We start from the raw sequence: 23,333 nt of genomic DNA on the forward strand, positions 1-23,333 counted from the left end.
AGCAGAAGTGAACACAACAATGATATCAATCACAAAGGCTTGTGAAACGCCATCTGCTGAACAATTCTTTGAGCAAAGGGGTGGAAAAATTATACAAAATGTCCAGAAGGGTAAAAAGAGTAGGAACACCTTAAGTAAAATCATTGGCGGCATGGCAATAACCGAAGATGGCATACTAGCACAGATAAAAGCCCACACGGACAAGTATGGACCCAGCAAAATAAAGGAAAAGAAGTATGCTTCAAAAGAAAACAACAAAAAAAGAAAGCAAATGTCGCCAAAAGCTAGTACTTCAAATGTCGTGAAGAAGCCTAAAAAGGTTTTGGAATCGTCTGAGAATTTTGACAGCTCTGATGAAGAAGATGTTCCTGATTCTGAGAAATGTGTGGTGTGCAAGCATTTCAGTCCAGATAGGACCAAACGGCCGTTCATAATAATTGTCTCATGCGGCCAGTGTGATCAGTGTTCATGATGGGTGCATTTGTCTTTCTGTACCCATGTAAAATCAATACGAAGAGGTGATGCATTCCTTTGCCCCTCTTGTAATGATCAGTTGCAATAAAATGACAGTCTGAAGAATATGTAAATATGTTAAAATAAATGTTACTTTAAACAGTTTAAACTGTTTTATCTTTTATTCATTCATTTTAATATGAGTAATATAAAAAAAATGAAAATGAAAAATGCTGTGCAGTAACTTTTGTTGGGAAGTATAGTTTTAACTGTTTTGAAGGGCATGGTCGAATTGAGGTGGTATGTAACCTAAATTACAACATGTGACAGCCGCCATTTTGGATGCTAAATGTAAACAAAAGACGAAAGGTACGAATTTTATTTATGTATATTTTCAACGATGAATAATTGTTTTAAATTATACAAACAGACATTCATATTTTATTTTCATTTAGGAATTATTATAATGTAAATAATCCTTAGGCGGTCAAAAACCCGTTGTTCCGGGATACAATATACCTAAACCGGTGCGATCAGGAAGTTTACTCTTCTTAATATACATTCGGAACTCCGAGGAGCTCCGAATGCTTAATATAGTGATTTTGCTGGCGGAAGTTAACTCGACTCAATATGTAGACTAATACATCAACATGGTTCGGACTGACTACAATAACATATAGTTAATTCTTTAGCATTGTGACATAAAGACCATGGGTGGTATTCAATATTTAACTTAAATCAATCTTTTGGTCATACATGATTGACTTCATTCACTCTACTGTAGGCAAATCATTCCCCAGTCTTTCGAGTTAAGTCGATCTTCCCTTTCACTGAAATCATTTTCAATAATTAATATTTGAATATTATCTATATGTACTTATTTAATAGTTGAACTATTCTGATGTTTATAACTCAATATGTCATTAGTTGCTATTTTTCTTTTAAATATAGACATTTAAGCTACAAAACATTGGCATGGCTGAACAGTTTACTGAAATCTTCTGAACATACTGAAATCTTCTGAACAATGTTAAGAAATCATAATGTGAAGTTTTAAATCAATTTAACATACATGTTCCAGATTTCACTTTTAAAAAAGACATAATTAAGCTTACCAGCTGCCTTCGAGTTTTTGTATATTATCTTAACCTCTTCCAATGTCCTATATGGACAACAGACACACAAAATAACAGAGATGTATAAGTATAGATTTTAGGATGTAAACAAAAAAAGAAGAGCACCACCTGTGGTTGGAGCCAAATGTACATACTCAATTACAAGGAGGAAAAGCCTGGATATTATAACATGATAACTTCACCCCAGTTATATAATTTTATGTCCAATCATCAAAATCAGCCCAAATCAATCAATATTTATGTTTTTACCAAAACCATGGGTGAGCTCAGCATTGATAAGGTACAATGTAAATATGGTATAAGATGAACAAGTTCCGCAAGCTTTGATAATTAAATATCAAGAACTGTATAATGAAAGTGACCCAGAAAGAACGACTTTCAAATTCCAAAAACATTTACAACAATATTTTTGGGAAAATGAACTGTTTTTCGAAAGGTAAGCTTAGAATGCAGTAAATTTCTCCAAAAACAACAACACTGGATCTTAAGAAGAAAATCGAAGGAAAACAAGTGTCTGCATTAAATGCGCTGTTGAAAACTTACGCATTCAATTGTTGTGTGATGGACTCCCACAACTCCTTCCCCCCAAGCGAAGCACCTCTAAGGGATCCAAATAGCTTCTGCCCTTTGGATGAAATCAGCTCAAGAGCTGTGCTCTTTTCTTCCTCAGACCAATTGGTCGAGCGTTTTTTGGCAGCCATAATCGGTCTATGCAGACGGTCCAATGTTATGACATATACTACTGGTCATTCTCCTTTTGAAGAGTATTCATGCCTATTAAGCGAATCAACGGAAAGATAATCTCGATCAACTAATCACAGCTTCGTGAAATCGGATTAAAACAAGTGGACCAGCTAAATCGTTTAACGAATTTAATCCCGTTTTTAATCCGATTAGTTAATCTTTTTCGAGAAATCGGCCCCTGGTAGAGAAAAACAAGTTCAATTCCAGATTCAACTAGTAAGGTGCACATTAAAATGGAATTAAATAGGTCAGTGTTGCAAGATATAACGTTGACTTGTATTGCATGGCATAACATTCCATTGTGTTACAAGGTTTTCGCCATATGGACATATTTAATTGTAAATCGTGCTGTTAAAATTGGAAACTATTACAAAAAGGTTGAAAACATCTGCCGTGAGTTTCGTCAACATCCATCTTCTACGACTGAAATATAATACAATACAAGCACAAGGGGGATTCACTCTCATCAGAGGTTCGACAATTCTAAAGCTGAGGCATAGTGCGGTAATGTGGTACTCGTAGCGTCATCACTCTCATGTACGAGAATGGGGTGGATTATAACTCAGGTATTACAAACAATTGAACCATTGACTATACAACTCTGCCGTGAACTATGCCAGCAAGAATGGATACATCATGCAGTGTAGGGATGTGATTGGATCAGCATCTGACCTGGCATCCTATTTTCTTTACCATTAATTGACCTATTGGTTTTTATTTATTTATTTGTTACTTTATTTGTTTATTATTTACTTCCCATCAGTATTTGTAATTATTATGATGAATCTTAAATGGATATAAATAACCCAGTTTAATTAATTCTGAATGAATGTAGATGCGTAAAAGATTCTAGTTAGTCAAGGACTGATCATGCTTGACAGTTGAAGTGTCATTGAAATTAAGTATGTAATTCTTGTCGTATGTATATTGCTAATACACTATTATGCTGGTTATTATTCCCTTCACATCTTAGTATATTTCAGTATTATGTTCACATCAAGATATATTTCGTTTCATGCTTAAAATAATGTCATAGTCTCCATTTGTGGTATTTTTGTAAATTATTGGATAATGTTTGTATAAAAGTGATGTATCTTTAGTTATAAAGAAAAACAACAGTAACTATCTATCTATCTTATTGCAGTCTGACTACAGTGCTCGATCTTTCTTGCTCGGGCGAAGATGTACCGAGTGTTGTTATTGTAGTCACACTACCAGTTTTTTCCGCTTCTTAGAGTGGCCAGAAATAGTAGTGTACGCCCTCTCCACAACGTATGGTGGACTGAATTAGGTCATCTGAAATAGTATTGGAACTATGAGATCGGCATCAATGATGTACTACTGATCTTTTGGAGAAAAAAAAGAACTAAAACGTACTATCGATTTCAGACAGCCACTACGTTGTAAGGACAAGTTTGCGTTTATAAACGCGGTGCTGGAGTACTATACAGGCGTATTCGCGCGACGGAGCTGACATGGCGGAAGGGGTTAAGGACGGCTGGTACCAGCGGGAGTTCGCCTTCGCCCGGCGGCCCACCTTCCTTCGGGTGGATCTAGACGTTTTACTTAACAACCTGAAGATACTTAAGGGACAATTATCCGCACATACAGGTAGGCCATGTACTCAATTGTTTTTACTTAGTCGAAACATTAAACGGGGTTAGTAGTAGTAGTGCTGCTGCTGCTGCTGCTGCTGCTGGTGGTGGTGGTGGTGGTGGTGGTGTAAGTGATGGTGTAAGTGATGGTGATAATTATAGCTGCCTTCACCGCCTTTTAGCCATATAATTATTTTAAAAAGCTATCACTATTATATTTATACACGAATATTGCTAGCGCGTTTTTTAGTTAACGTCTCCATTGATATTACTTAGCTATTGGTTTTGAAATTGCACCTGAACCGACATGAAGTAAGTCACGAATCCGACACAAAAGCATGTAATTGTTTTGAGCTTTTTGGAATTTTGGACATATTCTATTTTTAAGAGATCATCGCGGTTGTGAAGGCGAATGCGTACGGGCACGGAGGACCGCGGGTTGCGCGCTTTCTGGAGCGACACGGGGTCTCCCACTTTGCCGTCGCTACCGCCCTCGAGGGGGAGGAGCTGCGGACTGCCGGCGTCCATGGAAACATACAGGTGTTTGGTAAGAAACTATCACACTTGCGGATATGAAATGTGAAATACTGGCCTTAGTTGAATGTGGTTTTTTGGTAACTATTATTCTTTTCATGAGCAATGCCGGAAATATACCAAAAAGCTATTTGAAAAGAACGTCAGTCGACACTCCACTGCATACACCTCTGTGGCATTTTAAAGGCTTTACATTTCTGAAGAAACGTGTAATACACTTTCAGGGAACGCGTCAGTGGAGGAAATCGGGACGATGTACGAGAACCGGCTGATCCCGACGATTGCCGATGTCGACTTCCTGTCTGCCTGGCTCGCACACTGGAGAAAACGCGAACGGAATACTCTTGGTGTAGAGGTACAGGCATTATCCATGACACGTGTTGTTGTTTTTCAAAAATAACTTACACAGTTGCTGAGCATGCTTGCTCCACGAGCTGCTGTTTGCTGTTCATGAATCATTACTAAATATCTGATTGACATGGTTACTGTATACGAACAACTTTTATGTTTTGTGTGACAAAAAATCGGCCTGGGGAGGAAGTGGTCGAATATCGGGTAATTGATTTGGCAGACTTTGTATGAAAAAAAGGTTCCTCTCAATGTATTCCACATATGGGTGCTTACCTTTCTTGCGTCATAGAATACTTCCTGTTGCAGAATGGTCCTGATATGGTGGGCTGCGTGGTAATCAAGGTGGACAGCGGCATGTCACGCAACGGCTGCCAGCCAGAGAAACTTCCGGAAATCGTAGACGTAAGTTTCTCTTCATACCAAAATAAGTCATGCTACAATAGCAAGTATGGTTATATTTTTGTAAATGAAATCACTTAAGATGTTAAGATAGAACGGTTAAATTGTATTGTAGTAACATACTTTACATGCAAAATTATTGAATCGTGACGCCTATTTACTATCGACAAGTTTAATAATGGATAGACATTGATCTCTGGAATACATGTCGCAAGTTATCAGCTGCAGCAGATGGTAGTATATTGATCGATTGACATTTTCAGATAAATTTCTATTTGCAAATAAAAACAACTACATAGATATCATAAACACTGGAATATATCTGACAGCAATGCACACCATTATATATAAACTAGTCAGGTGTTCCTTTACTTCACAATATTGAATGTATGTAATTTGTTAAACTCATCAAAAAATGTACCTTAATCAAACGGTCGATCTTGACATTGGTCTCTCTTCATCGTATGTGTGTACATTGGTCCATGTTCAAGATATGTGTGTACATTGGTCTCTGTTCACCGTATGTGTGTACATTGGTCCCTGTTCACGGTATATGTGTACATTGGTCCCTGTTCACGGTATGTGTGTACATTGGTCCCTGTTCACCGTATGTGTGTACATTGGTCCCTGTTCACTGTATGTGTGTACATCGGTCCCTGTCTGTTCACGGTTGGTGTGTACATTGGTCCCTGTTCACGATATGAGTGTACATTGGTCCCTGTTCACGGTATGTGTGTACATTGGTCCCTGTTCAAGATATGTGTGTACATTGGTCTCTGTTCACCGTATGTGTGTACATTGGTCCCTGTTCACGGTATGTGTGTACATTGGTCCCTGTTCACGGTATGTGTGTACATTGGTCCCTGTTCACCGTATGTGTGTACATTGGTCCCTGTTCCCCGTATGTGTGTACATTGGTCCCTGTTCACCGTATGTGTGTACATTGGTCCCTGTTCACGGTATGTGTGTACATTGGTCCCTGTTCACCGTATGTGTGTACATTGGTCCCTGTTCACCGTATGTGTGGACATTGGTATGTGTGTACATTGGTCCCTGTTCCCGGTATGTGTGTACATTGGTCCCTGTTCAACGTATGCGTGTACATTGGTCCTGTGTGTAAATTGGTTCCAGTTCCCCTATTTGTATACATTCGTCCCCGTTCCCCGTATTTGTATACATTGGTTCCCGTTCCCCGTATTTGTATACATTGGTTCCCGTTCCCCGTTATTGTATTCATAAATCCACGTTCCCCATGTTTGCATGTACATACATTTGTTCCCATTCACCGTATGTGTGTACATGTGTATATTTTATGTTTCCAGTTTTGCGATAACTATCGTGTCCCGGTACACAGCATAATGACGCACTTTGCGCAGTCCTGGGACGACCCGGTCTTCACCCAACAACAGATGGACACATTCATGGCCGCTGTTAAACCATACAGGTACACAGCCGCGTCTAGTGTTATATGTGTTTATAAATATTATGTTTTGGGACTTGCTCGGATCAGGAAGCGTTAGCAATGGTGTTCATTTTTGCTGCTTCAGCATTTCTTGAACTTCCGCTATCGCATGTCACGGTTATAAATGAATTTTGTATTGAGCGATTATGAATCTGCATATATCTAAATGTAACTTGCACATCTTCGTGTCACAGGACTCGCGGTGTAAAGCTGCATGTGGCTAACTCGGGCGCTATCGTGAACAAGGTGGGAACGGACCTAGATTTTGTCCGCCCCGGCATCTCAATGTACGGACAGGCGCCTGGTAAGTACGACTTTTTAACTTCGCAGAGGTCTATTTGAAGATGTAACAAATAACCAGAACATTGAGAAAATTCAATATGATGTGAGAATCGATGGCTGTTTTCCTATTTTCTTTGTTCAAGTACCTGGTTAAAACACGTCTCCATTCCGCATTTCTCAGACACCAGCGAGTTCGGTGTGAATACGAGTCAGAAATTGGGACTGCGGCCGGTCATCAGCTGGTACGCGAAGGCATCCATGGTAAACCGCCTCCAGCCTGAAAGGGTCGTCGGCTACGACAAAACTTACAAGTGAGTAACCGTACAGATCGAAAGAGATGTAGATTTTGAATGCTTCGTGAAACGTGTATAAATATAGAGCGGTTTCAGCAATACCACATAAAACAACTGCGCTATATATTACATTTAACGCAGTCATTGTTTGCTACCACATTGATGATGCCATTAAAAAACTGTTTACAGGTGCAACACAACAGAAACCATTGCTGTAATTCCTGTCGGGTACGCCGACGGCTTCCTGAGGTCTTACGACAAGCTCAGCGTCCAAACACTCGACGGTAAGTTTACGTAGCACTTGTAATGGTGTGCGTATTTTTTCCGGTCAACGATCTTCGACAATGTGAATATTTGTTTGCTATCTTTATCAACACTGTCTTGTGGTTTCTTGAAGTTATCTTTACAAATGATAAATGTGAACAATTGTGTTCTTGGGTACAAACGTTTAAATATCTTTCTTAAAATAGAAGCACTCATATGGAAGTCACAAGGCTTTGTTGATTGAATAGTGTCATTCCTTTTGGCTCTTGGGGCCATTCATAACCTTGTTACGTTTTTATGTAACAATGCAAATGCTTGTTAAGCCAAACTCTGAAAATCTTCTTTCGAAAATTTCTTTTAAACACATGAGCATGTGAATAATGTATGCATTGATTCGGAAAGATTGAGCTTACAAAGACATGAAACTTTACGCTTTGTTTTTGTCCTTCAAATCCAATAATGTTTTGAGGGGATTAATTAATTTCATAATGTCACTATACATATTTATTATAGTTATATAACTGTTAACGGTTCCAGGGACGCAGTGTCCACTTGTTGGCCGCGTTTCTATGGACGCGATCACGGTCAGGCTGCCGGAGGAGGCGAGTAATGCCCGCGTGTTCCAGCTCATGACACCGGACTACACTAACGTGAACTCCGCAGTTGCCATGGCCAGGCACGAGCGCACCATTCCATATGAGGTGTGCACCAACTTGGACAAGCGTGTTCCCAGACTCTACTTCCTGGACGGGGCCGTCCGGAACGACGTCTGATTCCCGAAACATAATTATTTTTTTCAGCCATTGAACACTTGATATCGTAATACTTTAACACACTCTAGCATTACCAAAACATAGTTCTAGTGGCATTTAATGATATCCCAGTATTATAAGACATATGAATATAGCTTTACACCCTGGCATTACCGAAACATAGATCTGGTGGCATTTAATGATATCCCAGTATTAGGAGACATATGAATATAGCTTTATACATTTACACACCCTGGCAACTCGTCAAAACATAATTCTGATGGCATTTTTGTGATCTATGTGAATATAATCAAAAATTGTTTTTAGCTCTACTGGCCTTATGCGATGGTAATGTGTACGTAGTATGTGCATCCGTGCGGTCGTGCGTCCGTGCGGTCGTGCGTTCGTGCGTCTGTAAACAATTGGTTGTGAACACCATACAGTCTTCAGTTTTGATTGTATCTCGATGAAACTTGTACAGTATCTAGATATCCATTAGAGCTCGGTTCCTTTCGAAAACCAGCCAGATCCGCCCAAAAATGCCTAGATTATGGGCCATGAAAGTTTTAAAGAAATGCTTTCTATTTTTAGCCAGGTCTGCATGAGCGAATTCTATTTTTAGCCAAGTTTACATACATGTACATGTAAATTCAAGTCTAGTTATGTTTAGTGCTAATACAATAATCTGATTAATATCCTTATATAAATATAGCAATTATCAAACAGCTTATCAAATCAATGCTGTGTATACATCTTTAAAGTTAAAGATGAATAACACTAGCTTATGTTTATTATTTACATTGTTTTATACATTGTGAGTTAAATCAGGGAGCTTTTTCAGGTTAACCATAGACATTGTGATGAAATTGCTTTTCCCAACCGTATACGCTTTACTCAACGACTTTACATAGTTGTAATTGTGAGAGTGTAGAAGCGCGGATATATTATGTGTATCAACCTTTGTTTTCATATCTAAACATTTTAATATGTTTTCCACTAATTTCCATCGCATTGTGTTCGTTCATTATGTTTAAATTCGTTCAGACCTAGGACGAGGCGGTGTCTCATATTTTTGTTGACAGTTTTATTTATACCTAAAAATATATCGAGTTCACCAAAGAAATTTACAATAAATGTTTTGAATATTATATTAAGATTTCCTCTTTTTTTGTTAAACAAAGACCCTTCATGCCCCTACATCATCAACCTGCTTACAGAGTGTAATACATGTAGCTCTAAAAAGCAAAGCATTGCTAACATAGAACGCTGATTGACCTAAGGCCTAAAACAAAATACAAATCCTTTGTTTCCACTAGCTCGACCGACCCTTTTTTTTCCTCCCGGCCATGCACTTGTTCTTTGCGTTTTGATCGATATCTGGATCTGTTTAGTCATTTCCTAAATAAACGGATTTATTTGAAACAACATGTTAAACCATGTTTAGAACTTTCTTTTATAGTAAAATACACTGTTACAGGTCGGATTGGTACAGAATCTTGGATCTCAAAAAAATAAAATGAATTTAGGTACTTATCGTACCTTCATGGAGATGTGAGTGGAAACAAAGACCGTTTTTGCCTTATTCAGAATATTTGGAATTGAAACGAATATTTCGGCAAACCCTTATCAACGGAGCTTCATTGTATTTAAAATTGGTGATATACTATACTAGTGTTTCATGCATAAGGCCTTCCCATAGTTCTACTATCCTGACTTTACTGTGCTACCATAGCAACCGGATTTTGACATAAAATAGAACACCGAATAATATTTAAAAAAGGACGCACTTCGAGGGGCATTGACCGGCGTAACAAATTGACTGTGAACGGGCTTTGGCCACCGTAACTCATTGACTATTCGCGGGCTTTGAACGGCGTAACAAAACATCAGTCCAGTGTACAGTGTGGACATACCACGTGGTTTGTGACGTCACATTTAGTTATAACGTGAAGTAAAATACCGCTCGACTCAAAAAGGATTATCGCTGTAAGTGTGTTATTTTTATATCAATTTTTATAAAACCTAGCGGAGGATAAGCGGAAAAATGTACACTACACTCGGTTACTAAGCGACATGTTGAGTAATTTATAGTTTTTTTTAAAAATCGTGGGCAATTGCTGAAAATGGACAAAATATTGTTTGTTATGACGAGAAGCAAATTACGTTTCTGGTCCAAAAAGTTGTTTATATATATATTCACCATGTTTGCCTTAAAACGGAAGTCGCGGAATGCATATTCTATCCTCAGGATATATACATACCTACAAATAAGGCATACAGTATATAGAAATATCAAATGTTTGTATTTTGTCATGACGAAAAGCAAAACCTATTTGGTTATAACGAAAAGCAGTGTTTTTAGGAACATTGCCGACCTCTCTCCATCTTGCAATGAGCCCACTTTGAACCTGTTTTGAATTGAGCATCGGTTATGTTTTACAGCAATTAAAAGACATATACATATATGAAAACTACATGTCACTGCTAAGTATGTCACTCAATTTATTGATCAGAAAACTTCATGATTCCAACAACGCGTTGCATGTTCTTCATAAGCTTGTCTGGTATTTTTTTGACAAAAATGGAGATTATGTGTCGTCAGTAGGTTAGAAGTGCACCTACATGTAGTTCACATTAATTGTGTTTCAATTAAAACCCTTAAAATATTTGAATGTAAGTTAAACAAACGTTCATTGAAGTAAACGTTGCCATTTTGTCATTTTTCATTATCAAACTTGATTAAATGCATATTGATAGACATATGTTAAAGTGGATACTTCAGTGATAAACCTTGATGTCGAACAACTGAAGCAAAACCATGTTTATCGGCACAATAAAGATGTCGAACAACTGAAGCAAAACCATGTTTATCGGCACAATAAAGAGGGTCAATGATTTAATCAAACAAAATGTTTTCTTTTTTCAGAATGATGCGTCCTCCCCTTGCCGTGGGGAAGCGCAGCAGGCGAGCAAAGAAAAAACAAGGGGGAGGACGTAATTTCGTTTCATGCAAACATTAAGTGAGAAAAATGTTTCATGGCAAACAAAATGGCGGATTTAGAATGCAAAGTACTGATTCAGGAACCAACTTTTGCCTGGTAAGTGGACGTTTTCTTAAAATTTTGAGTGTATGCGTCCAGTATGTGGCGAAAAACATATTTTTCGATCGACATCTTAGTTAGGTATCATTACTTTAAAGATAAAAAGGTTATTGAAAAGATTGTGGCTTAGGAGGCAATGTTTACAAATAAACGTGTTGATTTTATCCACAAGTTTTCGTATTTTCTCGGCAAATATGGCATATCGATGCATGTTGTAACTGTGCTTGCATGTATATATTCCTATTTTCAAAACTTCATGGTTATTGCTCGACTGTACACGTTTCCTGGCCGATATTTTGTCCCTTAACCCCCATTTTGTGTATTGCAAGCACATTATCCACATTTTGGTGAAATGTAAACAAACTTCTGCACAATTGTTTAGCCTTGAGAGGATACGTTTTTAGTTCTGAGAATCGCTAATGGTCACGAGTCTTTCAGTTTGGCATGTGATGTGTATAATTATTTGAAGTCAACGACTTTTTCATTTCAGGAACTTCACCATGGCCCGATTTAGAAGGCGAACGATCCTCACGTTATACAGAAAATCACACAAGACCGCCCTTTTTTCATTCAATCAACGTGTTTGTTTTTCCCTTCGTCCATACTAGTTCGCCTTAGACTGGTTTTTCGTTCTACCTAACGATGGTCAATATATAAATGAAATTTTATGGAAAAACATAAAATCATTTATAAACTTGAACAATAACCTATTAGTTGTGTGTCACCTTTTTAACCGTTAGGGTATTTTCTTAGCATTGTTTATTATCTTTAACCAATCATTTGACTAGATTTTATCACGTGACACGCCTAAGCCAATGACATTGTTTCTTGGCCATTCTCAGATATTTTTCGGCGTGGGTGATTGCCTCGCCAAACTTATTAAATTTTTTATTACCTCCTCCTCCCCTCCTCCTCCTATGCGGTTTGATTATAGAATATTCTTATTTCATTTTATTTACATTTTTTCCTTTTCATGATTTCTATGTTTAACTTTTATTTCCTTTATGTAAAACCTACATTTGTATATATATTGGTTCTTAACACTTATGGGGCGGTTTTATCCACCCAGATATGATCTTTTGGAAAAACTACATGTATATATATAATAGTTTAGAACACTTTTATGGCATTTTGAATAAATGCCCTTTTTTCATTCAATCAAAAATTTAATAAGTTTGGCGAGGCAATCACCCACGCCGAAAAATATCTGAGAATGGCCAAGAAACAATGTCATTGGCTTAGGCGTGTCACGTGATAAAATCTAGTCAAATGATTGGTTAAAGATAATAAACAATGCTAAGAAAATACCCTAACGGTTAAAAAGGTGACACACAACTAATAGGTTATTGCTCAAGTTTATAAATGATTTTATGTTTTTCCATAAAATTTCATTTATATATTGACCATGGTTAGGTAGAACGAAAAACCAGTCTAAGGCGAACTAGTATGGACGAAGGGAAAAACAAACACGTTGATTGAATGAAAAAAGGGCATTTATTCAAAATGCCATAAAAGTGTTCTAAACTATTATATATATACATGTAGTTTTTCCAAAAGATCATATCTGGGTGGATAAAACCGCCAACAGGAGAATCCTACGCCACCCAGAGAGACTAGACTGGGATTGGTTCAACCCAGTGTTCTTAAATTGGCTAAAGAGAGGGAAATCAACAGAGAATTAAAGTGAAAGATGGTTGAAACCGTAATACTGAAAAATAAAAATACAAAAATAATTACAACAGAACAGGTCGCCGCGGCCTTAAACCGTCGACTATAAATGTACGGAAGATGAACATGTAGAGCATAATAAATATATACAATGTGAACTGGCGTAAAAAACATGGCAAGACATTGAGAAAAAACAAAAACAACAAACATCTACAGAATATACAGCAGAAATGTATATGGCGTACACAAAGCAAAAGGTAACACATACATGGTGACCTGCAGCCTTAAACTGTCAGATCCATGCAGGGAACATATTAGGGGAACATCTGCAGCCTTCAACTGTCAGAATTTCCCTCATTGAGAAAACTCAAAAACAAATATTTATAGAATATACAGAATAAATGCATAGTGGTAACGGTGTTCACAGAGCAAGAGATAACATATATATGGTGACCTGCAGCCTTAAACTGTCAGATCCATGCAGGGAACTTAAAAGGGGAACATCTGCAGCCTTAAACTGTCAGATAATTATCTACATAAGACATGTAATGGAAGGACTGCAGTCGTAAACTGTCAGACTCCAGCAGGAAATGAACATCTCGAGAACTGCAGCCGTAAACTGTCAGGTCGAGGCGTTAAACTGTCATAACACTGGGGGTGCACATAATGTATACAGGTAACTAGTTCTGCAGCCTTAAACTGTCAGAACAAGGCCTGCGAACGGAAAATAATAGACCTGCAGCCTTAAACTGTCAGATCGGTGCAAGAAGTACTGGAATGAATGGGTGTTTAAGGAAGAGAAGGTGGAGAATTCAAAGTATATGTTGGCTGAATGGATACCGATTCCTGGCTACTGGAGGCCAAGGGAAGGGTGGGAGTGCGGATGTACTTCTTATAAGCGGAGGATTTCCAACGGCCTAACTTTTGGATGTCACAGGCAGACATGTGATTATTGGAAGCAAGAGTAGCTCCACCAATGCGAAAAGAATGTGCTGTGTACGTTTGGGGATCTAAATGGCAAGCTAGCACGCATGCTCGGAGTATCGATCGAAAATAAGTGGTGGTGATTGGTAGGCCGGTGCGGAGCACAAAAAGGGGGCCAGAAGTGTGGGATGTAAGCGATAAATAGCGCAAAAGAGAGTGGACGGGACATAAATGGCGGGTGGGTTGACGGGAAAAAGGGACAGCAGAAGGCCGTCCTTGGGAATGTTTATATTGTTTCAGAATTATAGAAAACGAGGAAACCATAGAGTTGCAGCATTGAAATGAAACATCCTCACGTTTGACTAGGTTTTGGGAGCTTTTTGGGGAATATGCGATTTCTCCAACACGAAAGAGTCCGAAAAAGGCCAGGAGGAACATTGCACGCAAGAGGGTACGCGTAAAATGATCCGATACTACATGTTTTAGGACAGTTAACAGGGCGCTGAGCTGTGCTAGAGAGAAAGGTTGTCTAATGTCTGAACATTTATTACGACGTAGACTGTGCAGTAATTTCTTGATGAGGAATGAGTCAGCGGGAACAGCCATATTGTGAAGTTTGTGGACGTAGCTTATGGCGGAAATGTAAGAAGTTATGGTGGAGGCTTGTAGACCGCGGCTGTTACAAACAGCAATGAATTGAGCAAGGCGTTCAGCGGAAACCGGAAGTAACGGTGTCTGTGCATAAAATGTATGGTGGAAGACGTGGTAGTGCTTAAGAGCATTCTGATAGCTGGATTTTGTGGAAGGTGCCAGGGAAGATTCAAGAAGGGTGTACACCGCTTGGTTCAATGGAGCAAGTGACCTGGAACTGTGGTGGGGTGCTTGTCCATGTGTGGAGCCAGCATGTGGAATTTCTCGATCTGCAAACGAGAAAGAAGATCAGGTAAATGATTGTGTTTGCCCGCTATATGTTCCGATCGGAGAAGAATATTGAATTTCATGCTGGCCAAGACCAAACGACGGACGAGTGACATAACTGGAGCAGCTTTGCATGTTTGTTTATTAATGATGTGAACAACAGCTGCATTATCAGTATGAAGGGTAATGCATTTGTTGATGAGCTGTGGGCCCCAGATTTCAAGGGATAAAACTATGGGCAGTAGTTCCTTGAAAGTAATGTCGTTGGGCTGCCAAAGAGAAGGCCAAGTGCCGTAAAACCAATGAGAATTGAAAATAGCGCCGTAACCAAGGGATCCGGATGCATCAGTATGCAAATGTAGGGAAACAGATGAAACCCATCGTTGATGTAGGAGCAAATTGCGGCCGTTGAAATGATCAACGAATAAATGCCAAGCGTGGAGATCTTTTCGGCTCTCCCGGGATAGAGTGATCCGGTGGTGTGCTTTGGAGACATTTCTGGTGAGATCGGTCAAACGGCGTAAGAAACAACGACCTGGTAGAACAACCTGGCAACAGAAATTTAGCAAGCCGAGCAAAGACTGTAGGTCTCTCAAAGTGATTTTTCGGGATTTAGAAGCAGAGGCAAGAAGAGAACGTAGCTTAATCAATTTGTCCTGAGGCAATCGAGCTTCCATAAGCAAAGAGTCTAGTTCTAAACCCATGAAAGTAATAATAGGGGTGGCATTTTCAGTTTTTTCGTGTTTTATTGGAACCCCTATAAGGGCACAAAATTGTAAGAAATTGTCTAAATCAGTCTGGCATGTGGAAGAGTTGGATGGGCCCATTATCAAGAAATCATCAAGAATATGAACCATATGATGAATATGAAGGACATTATTGGCAATGTGGTGAAGAGCAGAACTGAAACGTTCGAAAATGGCACAAGAAGATGAAGAACCCATTGGTAGGCAAGTATCGAAGTAGTAATTGTCATCAAATTTGAAACCAAGAAGGTGGTGATCAGAGTTATGATTAGGGATGAGGCGGAAAGCGGAATCAATGTCCGTCTTACTGAAAAGTGTACCTTGACCGAGTTCTAGTAGGTGTGCGACAGCATCATCGAAGGAACTGTAGTTGACCGTAGACAAATCCTCGTCAATAAAGTCGTTAACAGAACTGCCCTTCGGGTAGCTAAGGTGATGAATCATCCTAAATTGACCTGCGGCTTTTTTAGGAACCAAACCAATGGGGCTAATGCGTAAATTCTTAAAAGGAGGGAAAGGAAAAGGTCCACGAACACGACCGGTATCTAATTCCTTCTGTATTTTCATGCGGACCTTGTCAGGATGGTCAAAGCAGGATTTGAGGTTGGATGAAGACGTGGCGAGGCGAGGGCCGTGGTAACCCAGTTTAAAACCATGTAGGAAACCTTGGATCAAGTAATCTGCAAAAGGATAACCCAACAGGAATGGAGCCAAGATATGTATATTGATAGGGGTGACAGGGGAGCTAAGTTGTTTTTCTATTGGGGGGGGGGGAGGGGTTTGGTTGCCAGAGCTTTGTCGGCCTCGTCTTTGCTGGAGAATTTGCAGTTGAACGCTGTATGCTGGCCTTTACAGAAACCGCAGATGTGGGGGAAGTTGCAGTGGGAGTTGCGACATTGAGAATGCTTGTTGTAGTTCCAACAGATGTTGGATTGGAAAGGTCGTGAGTGGGTTTGGGGGCTAGATCGAAAGGATCGGAGAGGTTGACGGGGGGCTCGAAAGGACTGGGGAGTAGGCTGTTGAAAGGAAGTGCAGGCCATTAACCAGAACTCCGTGTGGAGTCGATCCCACGGAAGGAGGACAGATTGTCGAAGCATTCGAAACTGAGAATCATAATTCAAGAAAGCCAGACCTGGGCGTCGGGATGCGATGTCACGCACGATTTCAGCATACCTCATAAGCTGGGCAGTTTCAAATGGAAATTTAGCCGTGTAAATGGCAGTGAAACGGATGAAAGCAGTTGTCCAAGTGTCAATAGAAGTTATTTTTCGTGAGCGTGAGGTCGGTTGGAAGGAGATGTTGGAGTTGTTGTCTAACTGTAAAGTATATTGAGGAGTGGCTGGAGAAGTGGTGGAAGGCAAAAGAGATGCGAAATCAACGAAACGGTTAGTCCAAATGTCTTTACGGGTTGATTTGGGGATTTGATTAATGATAGGAATACTTATTGGCTCTGTGAAGTGAACACCGTTACCTGGCAACAAATCGCTGAATGGGCCTGAAGAAAGTGTGGCATGTCCTGGGCGTTATCGTCACTGTCTGAATCCGATGAAATGTTCATATGGTTGTGAAGGCCCTGGTGTGGCACTGAAAATTGTCCTGGCGCGGCGAAGGTGTCCAGCAGGGATCCCTGTGGAGCACCAGCGGTCTGATGATGGGGTTGTTGGAACGGAAGTTCCGCGTCGCAGTCCCCTGGAGGAGAAGAAGTCATAACTGGTAGGTCCAGCGGATCGTCAACAGTGCCCAATTGGGGGGTGAGTGGGAGGTTAGGTCCCTTAGCGACCGACCTCTGGAGAGGCGGAGTTTGAACAGCAGTTCTTTTCCTGGACTTCCCCTGTTTAGCTTGTTTGGGATGGTCAGATGAGCCCAAGAGAGGCGAAGCCACCAGCGGTGCAGTGTCCTGGACCCCTTGTGGTCGGGTCGCTGTGGCGCAGCATGCACAGGCAGGCGTGGAATTGGCCCGTTTACGTTTCTTCGTTGGCTTCATCTGAAAAATACGCCCTAAAAGATGTAAAAAATTGAACCAAACAATGACGGCTGACCAATGAAATTAGAAATATGACAGCCGAGTGAAGGAATGATAAGATTACTAACAAATTTATGTTTAACAGTTATCTAATCATCAAAGATACTGTTGTTATATATGTCAAAGGTGCATAACAGACACAGTCGCACGTAAACTAAGCCATATGCGAACGTAAGCATGTCATGGAAGCAAAATGAGTGTATAACGCATCGCATGAAAACTAAGCCATATGCGAGCATAAGGAACATTGGATAGCTGGCATGGATATAAACCATAACAATCCAAAGAAAGGGGGTAACGCGTCGCATGAAAACTAAGCCATATGCGAGCAAAAAGTTGGAGGGGGGGGGGCGGTTAGAGCAACACATGAAAACTAAACCATATGTGAGTCAACCATACAGAAGGGATCATAGTAATGAAGGCACGTAAACTAACCATGTGCGTGCAATACGAGCAAATATACAGATAAGTATAAAAATATGCATGAAAACTAAGCCATATGCATATATGTAAAGAAATGGTTTGTGATGATGTGAAGATGTAATGGTAGACAGCACGACAACTGGGCTGCAGTTGGTAAGAATAAAGTGCACGTAACCATTGGAAAAGTGAGGTAAGCAATGCACCAATTGCAACAACGTAAACAAAGAAAAAGGAACAAACAAGCAGATACGTATCTGGTATATCAATGAGTGATGGACTTTCGCAGGGCAGCGACCACAGCAGCTCTGATATTGCTAACAAAACGAAGCTGACCGTCATGAGACAGATGACAGCCATCCGGGGCAAAATTCCGGTGTTTGCATTCGGGTCACCAGAAACCCTTTAAACGCCATAAATAGGAACGGCGATGTTTGGTGTGGTTGAGCCTGTCCATCAGCAGTATGTTAAGGTCGTCAACTCTCGCATTGAACCAATGTATGTCAACTGGAAATCTGGTATGCACAAGACATGGTTGTCTGTGAAGCGTCTGCAGAACGATCACTTTTGGGATACGGTGAACAAACAATAACGTGTCCACTAAGTCGGTAATGTTCGCTGCAACACTCAGTGGAGTCACATCGTTGGAATACACGTCGTTTGTTCCGATGACAAGAACGAGAATATCCGGTTCGAAATCCGAAACTGTGTCCAAATGATGACGTAACGTGGACACAGTAGCGCCGGGAAAGCCTGTATATTGAATCAGTGGAGAACCCTGTAAGCTCAAGTGAAACTGCAACGTGCTCGACTGACGAATGAAATCCCGAAGACGTTTGACGTAGGAATGTCCCAAGATTTGTATCTTACAATTTTCTGAGATGGGCGCCGCCATCATGCATCACGTCCAATCACAAAGGAACCACGAGAGCGTGCGAGAGCGCCGCTGTGCGAGAGAAATTGTTGTACAATGGCCACTTTGCACCCGAAATAACACCTGTTTTAAGGTCGCCGCCCCGTTATAATACGTCCATATAACCAATAAAGTACTAAGGTAATGAAAGTCACAAAGGAATAACCTTGAATTCCTGGAATCACTGTACAAAGAATCAAAAATTTAATAAGTTTGGCGAGGCAATCACCCACGCCGAAAAATATCTGAGAATGGCCAAGAAACAATGTCATTGGCTTAGGCGTGTCACGTGATAAAATCTAGTCAAATGATTGGTTAAAGATAATAAACAATGCTAAGAAAATACCCTAACGGTTAAAAAGGTGACACACAACTAATAGGTTATTGTTCAAGTTTATAAATGATTTTATGTTTTTCCATAAAATTTCATATATATGCGCGTTTAACGCGCCTGATAAAATATGGAAAGTATTCAATGAAGTCAATTGTCTACAAGATATTTGAAGACACATTAAAATGATATGATTCGGAAAACACCTCCGCCATGCATTATTCTGAGGAGACGAAAGATTTCTATCGGACTAGTTTGTCATGTTCATTCCCTGCTGTGCATCCCTTGTTTATTGCACTGGCTCACAGAAGGGGACAATTTCCTGTGTATTTGTTTATCGACACAGGGGCATTTAGAGCTGACACTTTTAGCGTAGATAGTCTCATTGTCTCACTAATACATAATTAATTCTTGTATAATTTGTATATCCAATGTTTATTAATTTGACCGATGGGATATAAATAATAAACAAATAAGAGTAATACGTGTTTTAATAGTTATATAACTGATATATTTCAATCCACTTTAAATACATGGTCACCATTGTAATATCCAAATTGTGAAGCATCATGGTTAAATCATATTAATGGGCTTTTATATACATGTATAAAATATAACATTACTCTTATTCTTATTCTAAAGCATTGTAATAATAATAATAATAATAATAATAATAATAATAATAATAGTTGTATTATAATTAGAAAAAGTAAAAAAAAAAACACACAATAAAACTATAAGACAAGATCATTTGTTAATTCCTATAATAAAACATCTAGGTCACTCAGATCTGATAACTGATAGACAGCAGACAGCAATACAGATAAAGATCAAAACACTGAAGTTGTTTACTATACACGGATGGGGGAGCTCACTTATAGATGGCTTAAACAAGGCCTTTAAACGCTCTATTGTGGCACTAAGGTTTTCCAATGTGTCAGTTTCTTGAGCATTTTCTGGCGAAGCAGCTTGTAGTCCTATGTCTTCATCTAATTCGTCGCTTTCAGCATTTATTTTAATTGTCACATACCCGTGAACCCCTGTACTGACTGAATTTCCATTATTTCGCTCTCCGCGACTCACTGCACTTTTTCTCACATTCACGTGAAATTAATTTTTCATGCTTCTGTTCACGTGGTATTTCGATGGATACACTTTTCTGGGCTCAAGTTCGTTCCTGAAATGAAAAAAGTCATTGTCTTCAAATTATTATACACATCACATTCCAAACTGAAAGACTCGTGATCATTAGCGATTATTAGAACTAAAAACGTATCCTCTCAAGGCTTAACAATTGTGCAAAAGTTTGTTTACATTTCACCAAAATGTGGATAATGTGCTTGCAATAAACAAAATGGGGGTTAAGGAACAAAAAAAACGGCCAGGAAACGTGAACAACCGAGCAATAACCAAGTTTTGAAAATAGGAATATATACATGCAAGCACAGTTACAACATGCATCGATATGCCATATTTGCCGAGAAAATACGAAAACTTGTGGATAAAATCAACACGTTTATTTGTAAACATTGCCTCCTAAGCCACAATCTTTTCAATAACTTTTTATCTTTAAAGTTATGATACCTAACTAAGATGTCGATCGAAGAATATGTTTTTCGATATACTGGACGCATACATTTTTCAAAATTTAAAGAAAACGTCCACTTACCAGGCAAAAGTTGGTTCCTGAATCAGTACTTTGCATTCTAAATCCGCCATTGTGTTTGCCATGAAACATTTTTCTCATTTAATGTTTGCATGAAACGAAATTACGTCCTCCCCCTTGTTTTTTTCTTTGCTCGCCTGCAGCGCTTCCCCACGGCAAGGGGAGGCCGCATTATTCTGAAAAAAAAGAAAACATTTTGTTTGATTAAATCATTGACCCTCTTTATTGTGCCGATAAACATGCTTTTGCTTCAGTTGTTCGACATCAAGGTTTATCACTATGTATCCACTTTAACATATGTCTATCAATATGCATTTAATCAAGTTGCACTTCTAACTTACTGACGACACATAAACTCCATTTTTGTCAAAAAATACCAGACAAGCTTACGAAGAACATGCAACGTGTTGTTGGAAATCATGAAGTTTTCTGATCAATAAATTGAGTGGCATACTTAGCAGTGACATGTAGTTGTCATATCTGTATATGTCTTTTAATTGCTGTAAAACACAACCGATACTCATTGCAAAACAAGTTCAAAGTGGGCTCATTGCAAGATGGAGAGAGGTCGGCAATTGTTCCTAAAAACTGCTTTTCGTCATAACCAAATAGGTTTTGCTTTTCGTCATAACAAAATACAAACATTTTGACACATTCAGCCTTTTGACACTTCGCCGTTTGTGTGTATATTGGTCTCCGTTCACCGTATGTGTGAACATTGGTCTTCGTTCACCGTATGTGTGAACATTTGTCTTCGTTCACCGTATGTGTGAACATTGATCCCTGTTCACCGGTTGTGTATACATTCGTCCCCGTTCCCCGTATGTGTGTACATTGGTCCCCATCCACCGCATGTGTGTACATTGGCTCCCTTTCACTGTATGTGGGTCCCCGTTCCTCGCATGTGTGTTCATTGGTCCCCGTTCACCGTGTGTGTGTGCATTGGTCCCCATTCCCCGCATGTGTGTACATTGGTCCCCGTTCACCGTATGTGTGTACATTGGTCTTCGTTCCGCGTATGTGTGTACATTGGTCTCCGTTCCCCGTATGTGTGTACATTGGTATTCGTTCACCGTCTGAACTGAGACTATGTTCACACATACGGTGAACGGATCAATGCACACGCATTTACCGTCCCCGTATGTGTGTAAATTGGTCCCCATCCAGCGCATGTGTGTACATTGGTTCCCGTTCACTGTATATGTGTACATTGGTCCCCGTTCCCTGCATGTATGAACATTGGTCCCTGTTCACCGTATGTGTGTACATTGGTCCCCGTTCACCGTATGTGTGTACATTGGTCCCCGTTTCTCGCATGTGTGTACATTGGTCCCCGTTCACCGTGTGTGTGTACATTGGTCCCCGTTCCAGCATGTGTGTACATTGGTCTCCTTTAACCGTATGTGTGTACATTGGTCTCCGTTCCCCGCATGTGTGTACATTGGTCCCCGTTCACCGTGTGTGTGTACATTGGTCTCCGTTCCCAGCATGTGTGTACATTGGTCTCCGTTCCCCGTATGTGTGTACATTGGTCTCCGTTCCCCGTGTGTGTGTACATTGGTCTCCGTTCCCAGCATGTGTGTACATTGGTCTCCGTTCCCCGTGTGTGTTTTTATTGTCTGAAAAAGAACAGTTTCTAAAATTAAAACCTTAATTTAAAATGTAATTTAAGAATTACCGAGGAAGAAATAGAAAAGGTTTAAAGAATTATAGAGCTAATGGCATTGATAAAATTGTAAATGAGCTATGCAAAATTATTTAGCATTATACTGGTATTACCAACCTTTTGTGTTATAATTATTTGTATGGATAAGAAACAATATGTTTTAATCCAAATAAATCATCTTTCTGTCATATTTGTTAGCGGCTTTGTACCAAAATTTTGGACAACTGGAATAATAAATCAAATTTATTCATAAAGGAGATTTAAAAAAATATATCGTAGGTCACACTTTTGTTTTGGTTAATTTTCCACTTGTGTTTTTAATAACAAAATTACAAAATATGTTGAGAATAATCAACAACTGCCAAATTGGTTTTTCGACAACAGATAAAATGTAAAAAGGATTGCTCAACATGCATCTTTGGGCCACTTAAGATACAAATATTGATGCGACCCGCATCTGGAAATAAGAAATAAAATAATGTCATTTTACTTACCTCTCAAATGTTTAGGATTGTGGCATCCTTTTCATAATTTTGGTGCATTTGCACAACTTCATACATTTGGCTACCTTAAGTAAGCAGCCTTATGCATAATTTTGTGCATATTTTCGTAGAGATATCTAAATTCCTTCATTTGTAATGAGACAAGATATGAATCTGACAGGGATGCCGCGACTTTGTATTGCATGTTCA

General features: G+C 39.4%; 1 protein-coding gene and 1 long non-coding RNA gene across 6 annotated transcripts; both read left to right on the top strand.

Moving 5' to 3' along the window:
- Positions 1 to 762: 762 nt before the first annotated feature.
- On the top strand, positions 763 to 9,413 carry LOC128223361 (alanine racemase-like). 5 transcript variants are annotated; one of them, XM_052932664.1, is made up of 10 exons: positions 763 to 822; positions 3,723 to 3,944; positions 4,317 to 4,475; positions 4,687 to 4,817; positions 5,120 to 5,215; positions 6,535 to 6,656; positions 6,869 to 6,978; positions 7,138 to 7,267; positions 7,439 to 7,533; positions 8,051 to 9,413. In XM_052932664.1, the coding sequence occupies exons 2-10, from the start codon at positions 3,809 to 3,811 to the stop codon at positions 8,284 to 8,286; spliced, it is 1,215 nt and encodes a 404-aa protein (XP_052788624.1). In that variant the 5' UTR covers positions 763 to 822; positions 3,723 to 3,808; the 3' UTR covers positions 8,287 to 9,413. The 5 variants fall into 5 exon arrangements, with proteins under 5 accessions (XP_052788624.1, XP_052788631.1, XP_052788617.1 ...); XM_052932671.1 differs by lacking the exon at positions 763 to 822 and adding an exon at positions 1,032 to 1,106; XM_052932657.1 differs by lacking the exon at positions 763 to 822 and adding an exon at positions 1,129 to 3,043.
- A 1,571-nt stretch (positions 9,414 to 10,984) lies between these two features.
- On the top strand, positions 10,985 to 11,925 carry LOC128203863 (uncharacterized). The gene is made up of 3 exons (XR_008256073.1): positions 10,985 to 11,106; positions 11,152 to 11,363; positions 11,857 to 11,925. It is a non-coding gene; the product is annotated as an uncharacterized LOC128203863 (long non-coding RNA).
- The last annotated feature ends 11,408 nt before the right edge of the window (positions 11,926 to 23,333 follow it).

Source organism: Mya arenaria, chromosome 2, assembly GCF_026914265.1.
Source record: "Mya arenaria isolate MELC-2E11 chromosome 2, ASM2691426v1".
NCBI lineage: Eukaryota > Metazoa > Mollusca > Bivalvia > Myida > Myidae > Mya > Mya arenaria.